This window comes from Agrilus planipennis, unplaced genomic scaffold, assembly GCF_000699045.2.
Source record: "Agrilus planipennis isolate EAB-ADULT unplaced genomic scaffold, Apla_2.0 scaffold284, whole genome shotgun sequence".
NCBI lineage: Eukaryota > Metazoa > Arthropoda > Insecta > Coleoptera > Buprestidae > Agrilus > Agrilus planipennis.
In genome coordinates, this window is record NW_020439022.1 from 92,939 (window position 1) to 117,512 (window position 24,574).

General features: G+C 33.4%; 1 protein-coding gene across 1 annotated transcript in view; it reads right to left on the reverse strand.

Annotated features, from left to right (window-relative positions):
- The window catches only part of LOC108741980 (disintegrin and metalloproteinase domain-containing protein 11), a 248,754-nt gene that overhangs the window by 42,271 nt on the left and 181,909 nt on the right, over nt 1-24,574 (reverse strand). The window contains exons 8-13 of the mRNA XM_025976347.1: nt 19,994-20,289; nt 19,045-19,335; nt 18,242-18,419; nt 17,301-17,472; nt 10,515-10,653; nt 8,496-8,606 (exon numbers count right to left, since the gene is read on the reverse strand). Coding sequence (XP_025832132.1) covers nt 8,496-8,606; nt 10,515-10,653; nt 17,301-17,472; nt 18,242-18,419; nt 19,045-19,335; nt 19,994-20,289 — 1,187 coding nt within the window. The remainder of the gene's footprint in view (nt 1-8,495; nt 8,607-10,514; nt 10,654-17,300; nt 17,473-18,241; nt 18,420-19,044; nt 19,336-19,993; nt 20,290-24,574) is intronic.

The following is a 24,574-nucleotide window of genomic DNA, read 5'->3' on the forward strand; positions in this document are numbered from 1 at the left end:
GGCTTTAATAAAAATCACAACATATATATATATAGATGTGAGTTTGGTTACCACAAAACTTCAATTAACATAAATCTAAATAGATACACTTTTCAAAAATATACACTGTAAAATTTTGAAGCATTCAAGAGCATAGGCGTATATTATTTAGTTCTAAATAATAAATTCCAATAATTAGATGTGAGTGTATCTAACTTAGAGGTACTTTAACCAGGTCAATTATGGATTGAATATAAGTTTGAAAGGGTTACGTTATTTCTAAGATATATTTCTTATTTGCATTAGCCTATACATATTTGAAGTCTATTTCTCACCTTTCTAATTGAAAGTTACTTAGTGATAGTATATTTGTTTAACTGAAAATTGTTTTAGAATACACGACACACACGTCAAAAACGTTGCTTAATAATTTTATTATTTTTTTTTTTGATAGTACCTAATTTTTTCACCTGGCTTATTCTTAAGATTTTGCGGTATCCAATTCGTTAATAAATAATAAATGCCATACCATAAATAAAAGCAAGAGAGATATAGCAGATGCTTGAGAGAGAGAAAGACAGAAAGTGAGTAAGAGAGAGAGAGACAGAGAGAGAGAAAGAGAGAGAGATAGAGAGATTTTGGATGGAACACTACCTGGTTTTGGTTCAGCCCAACTAACCTGAGGCAGAGCGAGAAGTTTTTGTGTACTACGACTGACCTGTAGCATAGTGCAGCCGAAGTGAACACTATGAATACGCCCCCCACCACCGACATGAGAGTACCCACGAGAAATATCGTGTTCGACCCGTGATAATCCTCTGCACCGCGAAAGACGATGTTGACAGTGGCACAGTAGGTTGGTCACCAGGTCAACATCACGCAGGTCGACGATACCATCATGCATGGACACGACATACAGAGAGAGACAGAAGGAAAGCTAACATCAGATCCAATCATTTACAAGACATATGAAGCCTTTAAACTTCCATCTTTTAAGTCCAACGGCAATAGTGTTCCACATAAATAATTTAGATTAGGAAGTCTACTTGTATCTTCTATGAGAACATGAATGTAACAAAGGCTATTGGAACGTAATTNAAATAGGCGAGATAGTTTGGTAGGACACCTTCTCAGACATGAAGGTCTAATCAGAGACATATTAGAGGCAGAAACAGGGGTTAGGAGGGGTAGAGGTGGACCTAGCTTAGATTACTGTTCGCAAATAGTTAAGAATGTAGGTTGTTCTAGTTTTAGAGGAATGCGAAGATTAGCTCAGGATAGGAAAGAGTGGAGGTACATGTCCAACCAGTCTTAGGACTGACGACCTTATGATGATGAACCATTCCGTTACCTTTTCTATCTATATTGCGTTTCACTCACTACTTTTTTTTCCATTTTATTCTCCAGTCCTATTTTCAAAATTTCTACGTACTTATATATTGTAGCTTATTTTCAACAAGGTATTTCCCCTGTAATTTTCTGTTTCTTCGTTGTTCCCTTTTTTGAATATATGTGTTATAATCGTACTTTCCATTCTTCTGGTAGTTTACCATCTCCGTTTCATATTTTATTTGTTATCCTGTACATATCCTCTATTACATTTTTTCCATGTATTCACGTTTCATTTAATATTTTATCTTCGTCAGTGGCTTTCCTTTTCGTCATTTTATTTATTATGAGTTCAATCTCTTCTATGCTTATTTAATCATCTTAATTGTGTAACGTTTTAGAAATTCTCTTTTTTCTATTTCGTGTGATCCTTCCATTTGTTTAGTATACTTGTGCAGTCTTCCTTCTTCATCCCGTGTGTTGGTTTTGTTATAATCACTATCTAACCTATTTTAGTTGCATGATCTGTTTTTGTTATTCTTTTCTCCTTGTTAGGACGTTTTTTATTTTAATTTTAGTTCTTCCCATTTCTATTATTGTCTTGCTTTATCCAGTCACTCTTTCTTCCGTACAGTCATTATCTTTTCTTTTATTTTATACCGTTCTTTTTTTTGCTCCTTTCTTTCTTACATTTACCAACAATATTAACATTAGGTGATCCAATGAATTACTTCCTTTGATTTCAATTTCAATTCACTCTTCTACTGTTCTGCCGGTTATTATATAATATATTGCAGATCTTCGTGGCCTTCATACGTATGTCATTCCAATGTTGTTGTCCGTACCCGGGTGTTACAAAATAATAAAAAATGAAATAATAAATTTCTGATTCATTTTACTTGTTATTCAGTAGATATATTTTAATGACATTATTCTTATTTACATTTCATCACCTAATCATATTTTTCCAGTTTACAATACTTTTATTATATTTGGTAGGGTTCACGTTTCATTAATTAAATCCTAAATCGTTTCAGTTATTTTGTTGTTTTTATCAAGTAAATAATTTCTTCATGATTTAATTTTCACTGCTTTCAAATCATAAATATTTATTGGATTAATACGAAATCTGAATGTTATATAATTCTAATAAATTTTGGGACTTCAACTAGTTGTGAACAGGCATCTGGTTTGTATTCAATTATGAGCGAGATCGAGTTATCTGTAGGTAAGTTATAGGAAAGCGAGAGATTCTTCTTGGTGATAACTTAGATGCTAATAGTTTTTGGGGCTGCAATCGAGGAAACGAGAAAGAAGGGTTTATGAGCATCCTAGTAGAAAACTAAGATATAACTTCGCATCCTTTTATTTGGTTTCCTTAGATTTCATATACATAGATATGCAGGGGAAACGTAGGAGAAAATCGCAAAGGGCAATTATGGCCCGATGAAAGTGTACAATTTAAGTTTAAATGTCACATGGAATCCATAGTAAAAGCAATCTAGGACATTCCACCTACCCACACAAGGAAAAGGTAGACTATTTTGATTAGGTGTGACGAGAAATTAAATATCTGCTTATTCACGTATTCTTGTTCAGTACTTATGATTTGGTATTAATCATGTATTATAACCTAAGAAACTAGAGTTGTTTAGATTTGGCCGACAATAAATGAGCTTTAGCACAATATTTCGTTAACGTAGATGAGACCACATGGGCCTATTCGTAGACTTAAGGCCGGTAGGGATTTGGATAAAACTCCCCCGTTTGCACGTTGGATAATACAGATGAACGTGTAGTTACCGTAGAAATAATCCGGGTATATATTCTTTTAGTTGAAGGTAACTGATCCGTTAGCTGCAGCTTTGAGCAGTTTCAGGCTATATGACAAGTGAATTTATTTTATGATTCATTTACAGTTTTGTCTAAATTATTAGACAAAACTCTCCTCTGAAGACCTCTTGGTTGATGAGGAGGAATTCCATGTAAATTGCTGTTATTTTATTGCCCTGAGCACTCATAAAAATAGATGCAATGACCTTCAGTGGCATATCTCGACCTCCAATACACACAAATAAAACATTGCTATCTCCCGTCACCGGTGATAAATAAATACGTTTAGGCAACAGGTACGATATCATGTCCTACCGGAGGTAGTGCATAGACATACTGCAGGTGTGGCTATAATAACAGTTCCAGTCCCACTTCGTAACACTTACACTCCCTAGTCAAGATAAACATACACGAGCATAGTCAAAGCATTTCGTTGGTGCACGGTTTTACCAAGTCGGGCTTTGTACCACACACATCACTTTTGTTATTTCATGTTTACTGATGATGTTCCCGTTACTAATCTTAATTCCTTGAGCTTATGTAAATGATGCTTGTCTGCCACTTCAATTCCATTGATTTAAATATATTTTGATATCAATTTAAACGGATAGTTAAGGTGATTGAGTTTTGTTGGGATGTCCCAAATCCTCGCAACAAATGTTAGACCATTTTAATGGATTCCATAAAAATTAAGACAAACATTTGCATGAATAACTTTTGAATAGCTGTTGATAGGAATACGAAACTATCTTTTATAGGAGTCCAAATTCTGCCCCACCAATTTTTTTTTCTAAATAGCAACCGTCCACTTCTAGTATATAATTGAAAAGGGTACAAAAAAAGAAAGTTTTTTGTACACACCGCGGGTTTCTACCTATCACGATTTAAAAATGACGGAAAATGAGCATTTTGTTTACTTACCAACGAACTACCAAGAAACTAAGTTAAAAAGGATCGGTCTGTCAAAACACGATCGTTGTTTAGTATTTTCAATAAATCCACGTCGGAAAAATAAAACGATATCAATATAAATCTAATAAGATGAATATCAAGTGCTAATTAATGAAGTGAGCACCAAACAACCTAACCAAGATCACGTTTATCTTTAGTCAGGTAGGCTAATGTTCTTTTGACCAGACGGTCATTAAAAAGTAATTACTGATTAAGTATCAATTATCCAATTAGCAAAATAGTTGTAATTATTAAATGACCTTTATTTCTGAGATAATTTTGTAATGAAGTTTGTGATAAGGCGTAATTATTTCTTGCAAATTTCACAAAATTCCTCTTTGAATTTGATTATTGAAAATGGTTGAAAAGTTGTATGATGATGAAAAATCACTTACAAAAAATAATAAAAATCTATGGATAATGTAAACTATGTTTTGTCTATTTATACGACATAGTACTTTTTGGAAATTCACATGACCACAAATGTGTGTAAACGATCAAGAGAATTTTTACTTACAAATTCAATCTGACAAATTGAATTGCTTTTCTTTGTCACTATGTACATTAGATTGCCTACACGTGACACTGTATGTTAGGTTACCTTGTTACCTACATACATGCGATAATATATTTTATATAAACCTCTTTTTGTTTCTTTTCCTCTCATCATTATATTTCCACTCCACTCTTATTATCACATTGAATAACGAATGGTTTCTTCCCCAGTCATCCTTACATAACTTCTTCCAATAATTGTCTTAGCCATTTCGTTTATTAGCGTATTAACCATTTCCACTCTGTTAACCTAAACTTTGTATGTTATTTTCAAAACCACAAATAATATATAAACTCTTTTTGTTTTCCTATTGCCATTGCATCATATTTTCTATCGTATAATTCGCGTCTACCGACCCCCCTTCCATTTCTGAAGTCGAATTGCTCTTTACTTACTACTTTGTTTTTTGTAATCTGCTCCTCTATCCCGTTTCTTATTGTTTCTGCGTATGTTTTACACCTCGATACTTATGGATCTTGTAATTTTTATAAAGCCAAAAGTTACAACCCCTGCTTCTTAATTAAAAGCACTTTTAAAATAATGACAACGCCACACCATTTTCTGCATTCGAAGAGTTCATGTTTCTTTTATCTATACATGATACAAAGTATTTTATCTCCTAGGCGCAACCAATGTTTAATTTTATTTTATTTCTATATTGCAAATTGTATATATAAAGTGGTTAGCTGAAAAACAGTATTTTTTCAGAAGGAAGGAGAAGCAACCAATGAATAACAATTAAACTGCACATTTGTTGGTCCTACAAATCACATCTACGATCAACCCCGACGTTAAGCAAAAACACGACACGAAATCTACGCCATATTTCCCTCCAGTATTCGGTAGCTGTAATGACATGGCTGCTTACTACTACAGGTCCTCAGTGCATTAAGACATATACATCTAAGAAGCGAGCGATTTGATATATCTGACACAACTAGAGATGGCGGGGCAAGTACTTTTTGTCTTGTTATTGTGTTGTAACGTCCACTGAGCATTGCAGTAACACTTTGAGTTTTGTTCACTGGATCGTAAAGTAGGTTAATATTTAACCAGCCTTCGGTTTTTAGTGCTGGAAAAACCGAAAAGTACTTCGGACGCTTAGTGTCGTAATTTTGGCGTTGAGTTTTAGGCAATTTGCAGTGCTTTATCATACACTTATTGTACTTTAGGCACCGTTTTGTGCAATTACTGCAACTATAGTCCCCAAATTCGCCCTGTGACTCCCAATGTGTTGCAATGATTCTAAGTGAGATTATTATTCTTCTAAATTTGCTAGTTAAAGTTAAAGTTAAAGTTAAATAAGGTTAGGTAATGGTAAAGGTTTCCACATTTATAATAATTTGATTGTAAGTCCATTTTTTCCAATTGAACATCATGTATATATTTCCATAACCACATGCAGAATTTTATTCCCCTTCGAATGGTACTATGATTTCAAATACCAATTTCTAAAATATTTACTTCTCTTTCTAAAAGCAACTAAAATCCTTAAATTTTTGATGAGGATGACTGCGAAATTCTTAACTGAACTCCAAAACAAAAATTAAGTTACTTGTAGTCACTCATACAACCACACTGACAGTTTAGCAATTGAATATTTTAATTCTCAGTGTCAACTATTAAATATTATTATTAAGAATGGAAAATAAAGATTCGCATTCAAATTGTCAAGAATTTTAAGAAATCAATTGCAATACAGTAGACTACAGATAACAATAGTACAAACAGGAAGTAGATAGTAAATTATCTTAAACAATTAACGATATCAGCTGATAATATTAGAGTAATGGTTTGAGCTGTTACACATGAGTTTATCGAAAAGGTAAACAAATGCTTAAAGGTAATTGGAGATTTTAGAAAGAATAGGAGAACAGAGGACTCTATGGAAGTCAATAAAAAATAGTCGAGATAGGTTGGTAAGACACCTTCTCAGGCATGAAGGGCTAGTGAGACATAACTATCAGAGGCAGAAATAGAAGTTAAGAGGAGTAGAGGTAGAAATAGATTAGATTACTGTTCGCAAATAGTTAACGAAGTGGGCTGTTCTAGTTTTAGGGAAATGCGAAGATAAGCTCAGAATAGGAAAGAGTGGAGATGCGTGCTCAACCAGTCTTAGGACTGATGACCTTATAATAATGATGATTGTTTATTTGCTCTTTTTACTATTGTTATCTGTAGTCAACTGTATTGCAATTGATTTCTTAAAATTACGAATATTGATTTTACATTCTTAATAACAAGAGTACTCAATAATTGACAATAAAGCAATCTTCGTAAAAAATTAATCGGTTTGGTTGCTTTATCAGGGAACAGTAAATATTTTAAAAATTAGAGGAGATGGATATAGAAAACCATAGTACCATTCGAAAGGGAATAGAATTTTGCATAAGGCTATGAAAACCGGGTATTCCATTTGAACATACCATTTTACAAATATTAAATCGAAGTAGTTTCCGAAATATTCTAATGACACCCTGTATATCTATATATAAATGAATGTAAAATAATATCGCTAGCTCAGTACTGAGACTGCAAGCGGCGTTGTTGTTCCCTGCGGATGCAATACTTTCCATTATTCCCCTGTGACAGACAAAGACGCGAATTGCAGCTAGTTGTAGAATACACATAAAATTCATATACTTTGTTATACTTTTGTTACATTATGAAAAATGCAAACAATACCGTACTCAGTAATTAAAGCAATAGCAGATGACTAAAACTAAGGAGTAAGGTTTCTATAGGTGCTTAATTAATAATATTAAAAACATTATTTCCACTTTTTCCCAATACGTCGCACTGTGTAGCATTCAAAAGGAAACTATAATACATTTTATTTTCGTTTTTGAAATTAAAAAGGACAACGATACCTTTTAAATAAATTCATATAAATACCTATGTAAGAAGCAATAAATGATTGGAAGATCATATAGTCATAAGGAATAAATATGTACAGGGTATCCCATTTTGGACACTTTAACGGGGTACCTTTCATCCTTATTTTAAAAGATATAGGGTTATTGGTTTCGTAGCAGTTTTGAGGCACCTCCCCCGGTAACTCAGTTTTCTTTAAAGTTATAAAAGAAGCTAAAACGTATTCGTATAGATTTTCTCTTCGCAGAATCCAGCGGCGTAGTTATATTCTTTTTAGCACTTGTTGCTTTTTAGTTGCGGTGCAATTATATGTTTCTTTAAATGGAACACTCCCTATATTATTTGTAAGGTTATTAGGTATAATGTAGGCTTTTCAAAAATATATATATGCACAATCATTATTATATATATACGTATATAGTTATATACAAAATGTCATTCAACATTTCCACTCTTGTTTTACAACAGATCCATTAACTAATGAATCATTTGGCAGATACGTCGTCTATTCTATTAATCTTATTCTTCAAGTGCGGGTACTTTCAATCGTCATAATACAAGAAATTGGTCCGCAGAAAATTGGGGTCTCATGGTTCATTTTTGGAAGGGGCATAGTCTACAGTATTTTTAAAGGACGTTACACAACACGTCGTTACCGAAAAATCCTTGAAGATGTTGTTCCAAAACTGATGGAAAATTTTCCATGATCCCATTATAATGCCAGTTATTTGATAATTAAGATGGGGGTGCTCAAAAGGTGATATTTTACAATTCAAGTTTGTACCTCAAAAACCGAACAGAATATGAAAACTCTACTGATGGGATCTTTAATTTCACAAAAAAAATGGAATACCCTGTACACCAGTTACCGTTTAAAGAAACCGTCATTGGAAGTTTCTGTTTTCTTAATTTAAATGAAATGAATCGTTCGTTTTAAAACTTTGAAGAAATAACACTGTAACTAATTGCTTACCTGAGCGTACCAACATTTCCTAGAATCTTGTTGGCTTCTTGATTATCAGCAACAGAATACTTTTTCGGGACAGTTTTCAAGGAATCTCTATACTTTCGAACAGTTGTCTTCCTTCCGGATGAAATTTCAAAAGAGTGAGATTTACATACATTATCTAATATTATGGAGATGTCTGACATTTTATGAAAACAAAACAATTAAAAACATTTTGAATACTCTGTATACAAATGGTGTACGTAATTTATTTATTTATGAAAAGCTTGACTGTAGTAAAGAAGATGAATCAAGTTATTTTAACGAGTAGCTAAATTATTGACCATTTTTATTTATATTGAATTGTATAACAAAAATGTCAGGAAGTGGAACTAGGTAGCAAAATAGTTTACTTTTTAAGAAATGGGGAATCACCCATTCGGCACTCATTCTTTGTTAAGCATAAAGTTAGAAATTTACGTATACCACAAAAACAAAAATACACATGTACAAATGTATAAATTCAAATTCATCACAATACGTGCAGATTAACTACTTTAAAGCCTTTTTACAGATAGCATGTGCCTTGCATCTACTTATTTTGATGCAACATAACCTACTTCTAAAGAAATACAACAACCTAGGGTAAGTTGGTACTTATATTATTACATGCAGATGTAGAAGAACAACTTTATAAACACCCCATGTATAGACAAAATTCTATGATTTTTATTAAACCAAGGCTCTAATTAAGCAAAATAAATATTTCCTGGTGGCCAGTTACTTAATCCAGCAATAAGTAGCAATTTTCTGTAGATGATGTAGACACACTGCCTCTACTTATTTATATGACTCTTACTACTCTGTTACATTATACATGTAAACACCCATGACTGTGCATAGAACAACCTAACCTACCATAGTTACATTAAAAAAGTAGCTAAAAACAATTCGGTTGTACTTATTTATTTAAATAATATTTCCAAAGTACCAATTTTAATTTTATTTTTATATTATATTTTATACCCAACAATTACCGGAAAGTAATAAAAACCCAACGATTTGTTTTTCTGTTTTAAAGGTTTTACGTTTTGCAATTAGTAAATGATGCATTTCGATTGCTTTGTTACCAAGTGGGGAAATAACTTAGTAGCAATCTCGTGCAACAAGTTAGTCAAGTGTAACTGCAGAAAAAATATTTTTTTATAAAGGCTACAAAAATATTTGTTCTTCTGCATCTTTAAAATATGAAACAAAAAGCACTAGCCTCAGGTTATGTTACTTCAAAAAGTGTTACGCTAATGTTGTATTCAATTCAATGTTTGGTGGATGGGGGACGGAGTGAAAAGATGCTTTTAATAATTTAATATACATTTTTACAACTACTGGTAAGTATGAAATGAAATAATATAATTCCTGTTGAAGATCGCACCTGTTTCTCTCATTTTCAAATGTTAGCAGTGTTTCTGTTTTATTTTGTGTATAGTTAACATCTAGCAGTGCAAATTAATATTATACATATATANGTATATTATTTAGTTCTAAATAATAAATTCCAATAATTAGATGTGAGTGTATCTAACTTAGAGGTACTTTAACCAGGTCAATTATGGATTGAATATAAGTTTGAAAGGGTTACGTTATTTCTAAGATATATTTCTTATTTGCATTAGCCTATACATATTTGAAGTCTATTTCTCACCTTTCTAATTGAAAGTTACTTAGTGATAGTATATTTGTTTAACTGAAAATTGTTTTAGAATACACGACACACACGTCAAAAACGTTGCTTAATAATTTTATTATTTTTTTTTTTGATAGTACCTAATTTTTTCACCTGGCTTATTCTTAAGATTTTGCGGTATCCAATTCGTTAATAAATAATAAATGCCATACCATAAATAAAAGCAAGAGAGATATAGCAGATGCTTGAGAGAGAGAAAGACAGAAAGTGAGTAAGAGAGAGAGAGACAGAGAGAGAGAAAGAGAGAGAGATAGAGAGATTTTGGATGGAACACTACCTGGTTTTGGTTCAGCCCAACTAACCTGAGGCAGAGCGAGAAGTTTTTGTGTACTACGACTGACCTGTAGCATAGTGCAGCCGAAGTGAACACTATGAATACGCCCCCCACCACCGACATGAGAGTACCCACGAGAAATATCGTGTTCGACCCGTGATAATCCTCTGCACCGCGAAAGACGATGTTGACAGTGGCACAGTAGGTTGGTCACCAGGTCAACATCACGCAGGTCGACGATACCATCATGCATGGACACGACATACAGAGAGAGACAGAAGGAAAGCTAACATCAGATCCAATCATTTACAAGACATATGAAGCCTTTAAACTTCCATCTTTTAAGTCCAACGGCAATAGTGTTCCACATAAATAATTTAGATTAGGAAGTCTACTTGTATCTTCTATGAGAACATGAATGTAACAAAGGCTATTGGAACGTAATTCAAACCCAGAATAACAATTTTTGCAATTAATTTTGAATACAACGCAGTTTCAAAAAATAATTTTCTACGGCTTGCTGATTTGCCCTCCTCTTTGCTTGGTTTTATACGATTCGCTCTGAAAAGGTGTTGTCTGCCACATCTATAGTCGCTTTGGTTTAATTTTGTCGGTTTTAAAGTATAACGTCAAAATTGTAAATAAGTTACTTTATTATTTATTACTTTATAAAATTTGTCTGTATTTAAACAGTTTATGAAGTGTGTCTCCCTTGTATTAATATACCACCAACTGCTTCTTCTTCTTGAATAAGTTACAGTGGCTTTCAAAAGTTTTATTCACATATTTAATATGATTTTTAGAAAAGTGAATAAAACCACTTTTTTTCAATATGTATTTAAATAACATTATTACAATGTCCATAGCGCAAAAGTCAAAAGAAAGAGTGCAATATATGACAATTTTGGAAGTTAATTATGAAAATAAGTATGAAAAATACAAACAAATATAAAGTTTATTACTCATATTCTTCAGAATCCGTTGAGTCGTCAGTAGTTTCTATTGTAAGGGGTTCACACTCAAACAGAAGTTTTATCTAAGAATTTTTCTCCAAAGAATATCCACGTTTCGTGGAATAACAAGCACTTTTTCGGATTCGACGAGGTTTTATTGCTTATTAGTGTCATAAAATTAATTAAACTACCGCAATAGAAACTTCTGTTCTTTTTTAATTTTTTTATTGGATGATGTACATTGTAATTAGTTTCGAATCCTTCTTTAATAATTACATTAAATATGTAAGTGTAATTTATCGACGTCATTGTGCTTTATTTAAGATTTACCAAACAGTTGGCAGTATAGTAATAAAAGACAGAGAAGTCCTACAAACTTTTCAAAGAAAGAGAAATATGCACAAATTTTATAAAATACTATTCCAGCAGTATTTGTTCCCTACGACTGGCTGACAAAGATAAGGGTACCTTTCTCTTCCTTGTGGTAGGTATAAAGGCTGATAGATTTATTATTCCAGTAACAAATAAAGTAAAAGATTTACAATTTTGACTATAATCCAAAACCAGCAAAATTAAACTGAAGCGACTACGCAAGGTGTTCCTGATATAAGTAGCAACCTAGTAGGAGGCAATAGATCACAATAAAACAAGAAAATTGAGTAAATGTTTATATGTCCGAAATTTTACCATTTACGAGAAAAACGTAGTTCATAGTAACAGGCAAATGTAATTCCGGTCCTGGAACGAAACGTCGTATTCAATCAGCAGGTGCTTAGTAGCATTCGTGTTGTATTTTTCATCTGTAATTTTGTCAACTCAACTGTTTGTTGTTTGTTAGATTAGACTATGTCCAATTGACGATATTTGTGTTACAACAAACCTAATAGTTAGTTCTTTGTTTTTTTAGTGTTATAGACTTGTATGTATGTAGTTAGACGATCTGCTTAGAATTAGGTAGGATAGGTCAGTGTAAAAAAGTACATAGTTGTTATAACGGCATTTACAAGTACCTAATGCAAGTATAACGGTCCAATTTTACGGTCATCGATATCCCGAGGGAAGATTTCTTCACCGATAAATTGTCTCAAATACGATACCGAGATCAAAGGAAACCAGTAATAACTTTTACTCTAGAACTTACGTATTTGTGTATGAGGCTATGGATGTTGTCATTAATTTTTTTCTAATAGACAGACAGGGTTATTGGCAAACTACTCATAGCAAATAGGTATATCTGCCTAATAGTTAATACAATTATTAGAATTACCTATTTAGAAGTTATTAATTTACTTATCAATGTTTATGTAACATTTATTTGATTTTTGTTTTGTGTTCTTGATACCAATTGGACGTGCATTTTAATAGTGCTGCGAACTAGCAGCGTTGAATAAAGTTGCTCATTTTATTATTTTTGTTGTAATGACCGTAAAAATATTATTGTGTGCAGTAGTAAGTTGTTGATATTTACGTTTTTCATCCGTGTTGTTGCTTAGTTGTTATTGCAATTCGCTTTACTAATAACTGTATTGCCAATTAACGCCCAGGACTGGCTTTAAATTGTAACTTCCTCTGGTTCTCTTACCATTTTTTTTGTCCCTTACTCACCATGCGATTCTGTATTACATCTAGTGAGCACCCTCCAAAAGTTGCCACTTATCTCAGAAACACCCTGTGATTTAGCGGGCGTGATTTGTAGCCTTAATATAATTTGTGAATTATTAAAAGACGTGAAGAATATAGTCCTTCAACTTGTGTAGTCATAAAAAGACAATAGTGAAGTACGTGGTACACAGTTAACATTTTTACAGTAGCAGTTGACTTGCAAGATATCAGTAAAGGCTTTAATAAAAATCACAACACCAATATATCGACGAGGCCTATATACAGGCTGTGCAACAAGCAGTCTTTGCTTTCGAATCAGGATCATTGTGGCAGACCAATACCTGTAGCAAACGGCCACGACTGCAAAACAAATGAAGACGCCTTTGACCACACCCACTAAGATAAATACCATCGTCAGTGTGCTAAGATTGTCCGTGTTGTTGTCTCCTGCGAGAATTTTACCCTGAATTCAATTCGTATGCTTTTATTCCGATTTGGTAAAATATATATATATATATATCTTTGGTATAATAAAATTAAAAATGAAATGTATATCTCACACGGACTTCTCACAATTCGCGTATACCGATGCTGCAAATGGATGTTAAATAATGTAGAAGTGTATATAGGAAAAGACAGACCAGTTACTACTGTCAGCAAAACTATCTGATGCTTATCGGCGCTGGTACGACATTTGGTAGGCACTTGAGTTATTATTACTAGTATGAAATTCAGTATGCAAGTATCGACTCAAATTCATCTCTCTCAGCCACTACTTTCCCTGTACTATTATGTACTTAGTAGGTATTAATTGCATCATTATGTGGTTAACTTTAATTTATAGTGGCGGTATAGTGACCCCTTATAAATGCCAATTTTTATTAAGCAGTTATAATTTCCTTAATTTCTAGTAACTTAAACAAGATGAAATTGTAAATAGGCGAATATAAGGCAGTACGTTTGGGTAAATGCGAGATAGACTGTTTATATACAATACCATATGACAATTGGCATATACGATTTTGCCAAGGCTTTGAATGCTAACCGTTTGGAGTGTGAGTTTTCGCTGCTGGAAAGGTATTTGAATTTGATTTGTTAAGGAAATTTTATGGAAATAATGAGGAAAAACCTATTCAACCTATACAACCTAACCTAACCTAATACATGAGGATACTTTTACGGTAATGTACACATTTTTATATATATCCCCACCAATAAATAAAATTATGGAAGCCTACTGGGGGTGCATTATATTGGGTTAAAATTAACTGATACAATATGGCATCCGTAGGCGTTTTGGGATTCAAGAGTGGCGTATCAGTGTATTTTGTAGTTATGTAATTTGAAACATTTTGAAGAAGGTCTTTCGCTTTCCCAAGCTAGCGAAAAATGACGAATTACTGCAGAACGCAGAAACCAGGACGAAGGGGGAATTATTCACAATTTTGATGGTAAAATAAATTTATATAAGTTTACATTAATGGTTTATTATTTCTGACATATTGCAGGTCGTCGTTCAGTGCTCTCACTGAATTAAGATTATTAAGCAATGTAAAAATTTTATTTACTCCTTCTCAGAAGCCTTCGGCAGGGCCTGTAAAAGAGGTACCTTTGATAACTAAGAAAAATGTGCTGTTTGACTAAAAAAAAACATTGGGAGGGGAATACCAATCATCTGCCTGAAAACGCAGTTCTTAAGTGAATTCCTGGTGTTATTCAACCGATGCCCCGACAATTTGTAGAAGCAGACTACTCTCTGTACAGGGACGTGTCGCCTGTTGGCAAAAGTATTTTTAAGTCCCTTGCTCAGAAAACACAACTAGTGCTCCCAAATCAGTTGCTTTATCGGAAACCTTAGTCTCAGTGATTACAATAATTTGCCATTGAGATATAAAAAACGGCACCCACAACAAAATGGTAGCAGATTCTATGAAAAAGATAAAAATTAAGTGGATACTACGGACGCTACGGATGTTGTTAAAATATTTGGCTCTTAAGCCCAAAAGATAGATATCTAGTGAATTTTGATCTAAGCCAGAGCAATAACTCAGCACCATGGCTTTGATACAACAAGAATTACGAACATCAAATATGGCGTATTTTATCCATGTTGATAACTTGTTAGCCGGTATAAACTTGTCGGCTTACCTTTAAACATTAGGCTATGAGGCAATTGACACAACTTGAGAAAACAGAATAACGTAATACTAATTGAAAACCAAGAGTTTAGAAAAAGATTTGTGGAGAATGCGGACAAACTGTAGTAAGCATTGAAAATGAAAGACTACCAGCATTGAATTTCAAACGAGAAATCGTTTAAATATATTTAACAAAATAAAATACATCTGCAAAGGTATATGGACGGATTACTCTCTCGCGGAATTTACTTGCAACAATTCGAATGATGGACGATTTTGTGGTCACGTTCAACAGACGATGATGTACTGATTCAGAACGCAATTCTTTTGGAAGAACAAAGTGCTAGAAATGCGACGTTGACCAATGTATTAGCTGCTTTGTCTTAATGCTAAATAAATATAGGTCTCACATATTTAAGAAAAGAGTACTATCATGTCTACTTTCTGAAACTCTGTACCAGAAATGTTCCCTCACGCCTACGCATATAATATGGTATCAGTGATTTCTTCAAGCTCCAACTGATGAAACTTTTTAACGGGGTAATTAATGCCTACTTTCAAAACAATAAAAAAATTTTGAAAAAATAAGAAAAATTAATTGCGGAACTAATTGGTTAAGAGTTGATAGTTGGGGTAGTATACAGTAGAAACTCATTAAGTGAGCAGAAATTGGGGTTGTTGAGAAAATCGTTGTAATACATCCAACCTAAATGTAGTATTAAGTAATGATTAAGTCATCCTGACCTAAGTGGTATTTTCTTAAAAAGAAGAAACAGGACGTAACAAAAATTCAGAAATGAGTCTAATAACCCAGTGAATGATGTCAGTATTTTACGAGGCTGATATAAGAAGCAAAAAGAGTTTCAAACCGCAGTATTAGCTGAAATCTACTGGCTATTGAACTAATTTTAGATTTCAACAGAACATTTATATAATTTTAATTACGAAATAATTCTAGTTATCGAATAGGGCATCGACGGAGATAAGATCAATTAAGGTGTTATATATGTTTTAAATTCTTTGCATAAAATCATGAGAAGACATATTAAGATGCATGCAAAGACTGAATATTTCGGTAGACATGAGCATATTCGGATCAACCAATAAATACTGCACTGTCCATGTTTTACTCGATGCTCATACGTTCACGTTTGTTTTGGTATGATCTATATGAAAAGTGAACAGAGTGTAGTTTAACCATCAATTGTTGATTATCAGTATATCAAAAACAGGAGAATAACTTCAGATGCATCGCCAAGAATATTGTTAAACAAAGTACTTATTAAATTGAAGTGACCTATTTCCCTTCATGTATACTCTTTAAACAAATATCACATAGTTCTCCTTCTATCGCGAGATACAACATTGACTTGTGCGTAACTTCAACCGTATGAAAATCTGTCACTCCCTAAAATCGTTCGAAAATGTATGATTGACAGATTAGGTCAAATTATGGTTGACTTTGTTTTTGTTTTCATTTAAGCTCATCTTTCATCGTCTCTTTTCTTTCTTAACATGCAAATTATCTAATTTAAGAGTAATACAAGACCGCATGGAATAGTGAAATGGTCTTGTTATATAACTACATAAGCAATTCACAGAATATCTATCTGTTATATATTGGGGTAAATAAGCATCGGCGTGGGGTCACTTATTAAACTTTGTAATTCTAGTAGTTGTTACATATGTTAATGTATGTTATGAGTGGTAAACAAAAGTAATCCATTTAACAGGGTTACAGGACGTCTAATAACTTTATGATTTAATCTGACTTTATCTGTTATGAGGATTTTTTAATATTGGAAATGTTACGTAATAATTAAGAACATAATGAATTGACGAGTTCGGTATACAGCTGACTTTTCTATAAAAAAAATCTCTGATTACATAACTGTTTTGCATGTATACTAGGACACAAATAATAAGAAATAAGCTGTTGTTACATCTCTTTAGTTATTCGTATATCTTTACATTGGTAATATATGCATCGTAATTTTTCATCTTAAATAGGAATTCAGTCTAACGCATATGTGTTAACAAATCACAATAGAAAGTTTCTACGAATACGAATTTAGTCGCAGAAAGTAAACCATGATAAATGAACTTGTAGGAGTCACTTACCGTAGGGTGTCTCCTTCTTTTTCATTATATCCGCCAAATTTCCTATCGGTTTTGGTCGGTCTGGATGAGGCGTTGTATGTTGATGTTCCATCATATCTACTTCTACCTGAATAGAACAATCAGGTCCACTCCATCCATCTTCACAGTAGCACTTGTTCATGTTGGTGCAATGCTAATGATAAGGAAAAACCATAATAAAAGTAACATAATTGCTTATTTTTCTTTTATTAATTGTGTAATTTTTATTGTGCCTTAATATATAAATTTCTGTAAGCTCGGAAGAACGCAGTTGGTGAGCAGTAGCGCAAGTACTTTATATAGCCCATTTTGGTCCATTAGGGTAAATCACTCTGAACTGATACAAAAATAGCTTTCATAAGACTATTGTTCAAATACAGATAACACAGGACCAGAAAGGAATATAGAAACAGATCTTACAAAAAAATTAACCTAACACTTTCGTTTACTTTGAAATTAGTTTTCACCTTCTCTCTCGTTATCCGAATAACTGTTGACACCGACATTAGTAATTAGTTCTTCTGTTTGTACGCCAATCAGTTATTCATTATCTATATTAAGATTTTATATACCATTATTACACGGAATTCCCTTTCTAGCCAACGCGATCATTTCTGCTCAACTTGAATATTATGGTACAGAGGGCACCAACAACTGAATTAGGTATATATAATTAAATAATTTTATCTACTTCCTTTTCGTATAAACTTTAAGTAAGAATTATTTGTAAGACATTTACAATAAACTTGACTTTAATACCAACAACAATTATCAGCTCTCAACTGATCGTGTACTTATGCACTAAAGCAACAGTGTAAACAATATGGAGAACGGAACCTCACCGGTTCAATCACAAATTATAATGAAAAATTGTCGTTGCAGGTATATACAGCCAATTGAGAGTACAGAGATAAATTACTTACCCCATGTCCTGAACACTCTAAATTTTTATGATTACTAGGGCACTTATTTTGATCGAGATGTGGAAAGATGCTGGAGCAAGTTTGATTAAGGCAAATAAGGTTTTCACCACACGGCGTCCCGTCCCGTACTAAACCAAATGGAGGAAGGTCACTTTCTTTTACGATTCCGCTGATTGTTCTTAAAGAAAAGCAAACGCCTTTGTCTTAGTCTTATTTGATTGAAGAGAATAAATAAGAAAATTATTTCCTAATTTTTATAGGAACTCTTAATTCTTATTTAGTTTGATTCATCTGAAGCAGTTACGATTTGACAGCTGTGAATCACCACATGCCATAACATCAAACATTATTTTTGAAGGAACCTACATTTTACTTTGTTTATTTAGGTGAAGACAAATTAACGACCTCCTATTTTTACTGTTTGCCTTTCTTTTGTAAATTTCGGAAATTCATTAACAGAAATTGCCACAAAGTAATGGTAAAATTAATTTTTTGTTTCACAACCCAGAATTTTTCGTTTTATCTAATAATTAAAATTTTAAGTTTTCATATGAAGAACGGATTTTATTACTGCCAAGCAACAGATACGTTATATATATCGTGAAATGTTGTTATCCAAAGTTACTGTTATCGGATGTATTTTTTGCAAACTGTTATATTATTTAGCTAACTCGGATTATTTTTATTTAAGTCATCTCTGTATTGGTTTCTAGTACCTGGTTTGCCAAATTAAAAATAAATATCATCCTTTGCTGGCATTAAAATTTCTTTTTTTTTTAATATAAGAACAAGAATGTGCTTACTTGCATTCGAATTCCTTTCCTTTATACGTAGCTACCGTTTGAAAATACGTTTGCTTGAGTTCCTTGATGATAGGATGCCTGTTTCCGTTTTGACACTGTAGTGACCCACATAACACGTTCTCGGGAGAACATCTAATAAAATTTCCGTTTGCACTTTTACCACAATGCCCGTCTGCTGCCCCTTTCGTGTTGAATTCTCGGAAACAATGTAAATCGGAAGCTTCGGAACTATAGCCCCAAATTTGTTCACATTGGATCGCCAATGTTGGACAGACGCCATTAAAGCAAAACCTGTCATTGGATGGAAATATTTAAAAAAATCTACGTATTCAGCACGTACATATTTAAACTGATATATAAGTAGCATGTTCAACTAAGGCAAATTATACGTATATATTTACATCGGAAGCATTACTGAATATTGGGAGATACGGTTTCACGTTGTACTTCTAATCGCACCAGGTACCCGGTACAACTACTACGGTTATGGTTAACGTCTTCGTTCTGGTGAGCTTTCTATTAAATATAAACCTTATCAACGTCTCAAACTATTTATCAAGTCTCATTTAAAAAGTCTTTTAAGCACCAAATCAATGAAATTTTACTAAGCGACAGAAACTGTAAGAGTTCACGAGAAAAACTAAACACAGGAACTATCTACATTGAAATAAGAAATAATACAATCTTAATTACCAATTTTCACTACTCAGATTTTTTTGTCATACTAATGAAATTATTATTGTAGGTGTTGGTTTTTTTTCCTCTGGTAGAAGTATTCGGCATTGTCGGATACCAAGCGATATCAGCTGGTATCACGCTAGATCCTAAAAATAGAACCGGATCCGTCGGGTTCCATATCCAACCCGGGTACCCGGCCCATCTCCACGTAGGATGCTTTGTCATTAAAAGAAATTGGAATAAAATTGAGTTTAATTAGTTATAAAATTACCCTGTATTGTCCCCGCACGGATTTCCGTTTTTCTTATGTACATCTATTGGACAATCCCCTGATTCTCCAGTGCAATGTTCCGGTAGATCACATTCGGTTTTTGCATCCCTACACAAAACACCCCTCTCTTTCAGCTTACATGTATCACAGCACGGTCCGGAAGCGCATTCTGCTTCCGTGGTTAATTTGCAGGTGATAGGATCGCAACAGGGATCAACAGTAGGACACTCGTCTATTGTTCCACAGTCACATTCCTCTCCTTCTTCTACCATACGATTGCCGCACGTCCGTCGCACCTAGAATGGCAGAGGAACGAATGATCTAAGTACTATACTTATTTAACTGATTGAATAAGTAATTATTTGTTCAAAAAATACTAAAATAAATAGCAAGTTAGGATTATAGAGCACTATCAAACAAGAAAATTAAGTAAGAGTTTGATGGTCTGAAAATTCACAATTTTTCAAGGAAACGTATTAGAAAGTATAAGCAAGGTCCGGTTCGGCCCTGGTATTCAATCAGCCAGTAATTAGCAGTATCCGTATTGTAGTTCTTCTGTATTATTATGCTCATGCATTGTTTGTCATTTTTACATCAGATTAAGTGTGACTGACGATATTTCTGTTACAGACAGGTTGTGGTAACTCTCTGTTCTATTAATCTTGTAGGCTTGTTTGTATCATTGTATCATTTCACCCCCAAAGTAGTACACCCGAAAAGAACGTGGAACCTTGGCTCCTCCCATGCAACAGTGTGGCGAATTTTAAAAGGCACCCCTTCCACTCAAAAAATTGCCGGACCTTTCTTTTCCAACAAGCAACCTTTCCAGGCTATAAAACTTACATTCATTTCATCATTCTTCTTTTTGTCAATCCCTAATTCGACATCCCTATCCGCCAAAACCCAAAATCGATTTCCTATTTTAACAGTCCTCATCACAGGCGTTCCTAGTGAATCCTTTAGCCAAAAAAACCTATACGGAATACCAATTAATTAAATCATATCCGAAAAGATCCAAACACAGATCAAGGAGAGATAGAACCTTGATTCTATCCCCACCCAAGAATAGAATAAACCCACTCTTTCTCTTGTGGTTCGTTTTTCCGGCCGTAACATCATACACATAGACACCTTAACCACCACCACAAGAACGCTTGGCGTATTGAATTCAGACAAACAGTACAATAAACCTTCCTGTTTCCAATCACCTCTACTAGTCCTAAAGCTATAGACACGTCCCTTACCGGAGACTTGTAATATTCAGCAAACTCCGTCGCTGCGAATGATCCCGCTACAATGGTCGTCAATGAGGGCAAATGCTTCGTGAACAGCACTGTGTATTATAAGATATTTAATCATTTAACGGAGAGTGCACTGAATAAAACTTCAAATCTACCTCTATCCACGCTCGGCCGCTGATTGTACTTTTCAAGGACCTGAACCACTGTTTCTGTCGTTACCTTCTGTCATCAGTACATTTCCTAGTGATGTGCTTACGGTTATTCAAGTTGGTGTAAAAAAATGGCTTCTCTTTCCGGGTCGAGAGTTGCCTTACAGCATATATTACATTAGTATCGGCGTCCATTGATTTATCTATCGCATTTTTCATGTTTTATTGTTGAGTATTGTGACAGTTACAATGTGTTTCTGTAAAAAGGAGCAAGTTTGCAGGAGGTGGTAGAACTTTATAAAATGAGAAAATTGACAGAATCCGTGTAGTATCTGTTTTGCATTCTTGACTAATGCAGTATTTGTTATTTGTTAGATTAGATTAAGTGTGATTTATGATGGTTATGTTATATAGGGTAGTTGTATGTTCCTTTATCATTATAGGCTTGTATGTATGTGGTCAATTGTATAGGGTTGTAAAAACAGCGTTTGTATGGAACTAGAGTACATAATTTTAATAATTTTCAAGCACAATGACCGCTAGGATTAAAATAGGCCAAATGTCACTCTGGCCAATGGCACAACCTTAAAATGTAAACTAAATGAGCGGAGATGGTCCATCTTACAAAATGGTAATAATGCAGGTTTTTCAGAGTATTGCATCACTAACAACTATAATATCACGTATTGAAACACCTTCTCGCACTTTTACTACCTTTATTTAACTAATCGCTGTCTTATTAACACATTTATTAATAATTACTTATCAATTCACCACTATATGAACGATTTGTCATTTCTTCGGTCTTTCTTCTTCGCCTTGTATATCGCGTCGAACTCGTACTCATACTACTCACTCGATCTCGCGACAGCAATGCTAGTCGTCTAGAAACCTAGTCTTCTTTGTCGCCACGTATGTTAGGTTGCCGACATACATGTGGTAATAATTTAAATGTTAAGAAAATTCAAACTGTTATATGATATTAACAAAAGTTAAAGTTAAAAAACATTTTATAAAGCCTAGAAATATCAAGAGCGATAAAGGAGAATTGCTTAGTTACAATTGACCAAACTGATTACTCTTTATCACCCCCTTTTAAAATCCACCTCGTAGACATTTAACTTTAATATCTAAACATAAATTGTGTTCTACAAATTTACTATTATACTTTTAATAATTGTGTAAATGCCGAAACGAATTCGCCATAATAAATGAGTTCTGTTCTACTATCCAACTTAAAGGTGATTTGTGCCCCTGTACTGAAGTTTCATTCGACCTGAGAGGTTTTATGTGTTCTTTACTGGTTTCAATAGATTCACGGAACCCTATTATTTTGTTGTCAAAAATTCTTAGTATCAGTATGTCTCAAATCACTGGTTTCATGAAAGGTCTGCACACGATTCATTTGTGCACTTAAAATTAAAAAAGCTACTTGAGTTTTTAATTTTGTTAAATAAAAATCTATATTTTGTTCAGGCAACCGAACAATATTATTAAATTTAAACGTCTCTATTGTCATATTTTTCTTCAGGATGAAACAATCATCAAAGGTAAGGTTCTTTTAACATTATCCAGAATTCTCTTTTTGTTTTCTTCTAGGGTACTATAAATTAGTTCAACATCTCCAATTACGTTCATATATACAGCAATTTTTGTTTCCTCGCAGGCTTCAGTTTTATCACTTGCCAGCAGAAATATGTAAAATTTTTGTTTCTACTTTTGCCACTAAGTAGATTCATTTATATTTAAGTTTTCCGGAGATTTAAATTCTATTTTAAACGAGCTTACTTACGGATTATATACCTGTCACCGTGTTTTGAACATTAAAACAATAAGCGTTTTATATGTAATAGTTTTATTAAAAACAAGAACAGAACGAGATACAAATATAAGCACGTGTTCTAGGTTATTTTAGTAAAACACGACTCTGCTTGATTATGACTCTTGTTAATCACTGGGGCATAAGACATGTCATCATAAAGACCTTATAACACTAATAATTTAACAAGCATACTAAAATAGATTTTTTTATTTAAAGTAAACAAGCTAATAAAGAGAACAAAATGTCGCAAACAATCTACATCGTTCAGATCTTGCGAGAATAACCCTTCCTTGGTCTCCGTTTTGTTTCTGAAGCCTGCAATAAAATAAATGTTTACATATAGAAATTTGGTTCATAATGAGGCCATTTTACGTCATTTCCAGCAAAAAAAAGTTGCATTTTCGAAAAAGCCGCGATTCGGAAGTTTTACCCCCTTCACAACCAGGTATTAACCCTANGAAACACTGATAATTTTAGAGGTTTCTAATGTGATGTCGTAAATAAACACATTTTTTGCGCTTACATTGCAAACGCTGGCTGAACCCTACGAGATAGATCAAAATAATGTACTACAATATTGTACATCTTAAAAGGGTCTACAAAAAAGTCTGGGATGGTATATGTCTATCTCTTAGGGATAACCCACAATAACCATTTTTATCCATTATTTTTTATGAGAAATTATGACTTATTTACGAAGCGATTGTAGGAAAATATAGCATTAATTCTTATCCAATAAAGTACCTTAAATACACTGTGCATTTAATATAAATCAATATGGCCCTTTACAGCATTTAATTTAAATAATAATGATTTAAAATGCAGTGACATAGCGGTTGAGGCAGTACCGGCCGGGAGGCCGGCCGGTTTGTATTATCTAATGACAAAAAGAACCGTGAATGTTGTATATAAAGACATTCTGTAGTATATTTAGTATGTTCAGGGTTCATCTTTTGAAGATTTCCCCTTTAGATAATAATCTAAACAAAACAAATATATATTTAGTATCAGCATTGCACCCGTGCGAAGCTGGGGCGGGTCACTAGTTAATTATAATTCGTGTCTCGCTTTCGAGATCACTATGTAGTACTGTCACTGGCCGTTGTGTTACCACAGTATGTATTCAAAAATGGCCCATAGACTATACCTTGGACGTCATTTCCTTATAATTTTTTCTGTGCTCGTTGTGTGAACCACGTTTCGTATTTTCTTTGATTTCAGGTTATTTGTTTAGCGAAAAATACACATTTTTTTCTTCCTTTTTTGAAGATTTGTTTGTTTTCAAGATGCCTAAATGGAACTGAACTAAAAGTTAAGTACGTCGGAGACTGAAAAGTTACAGCGTAAGCTAATTCAACATCAGAAATAT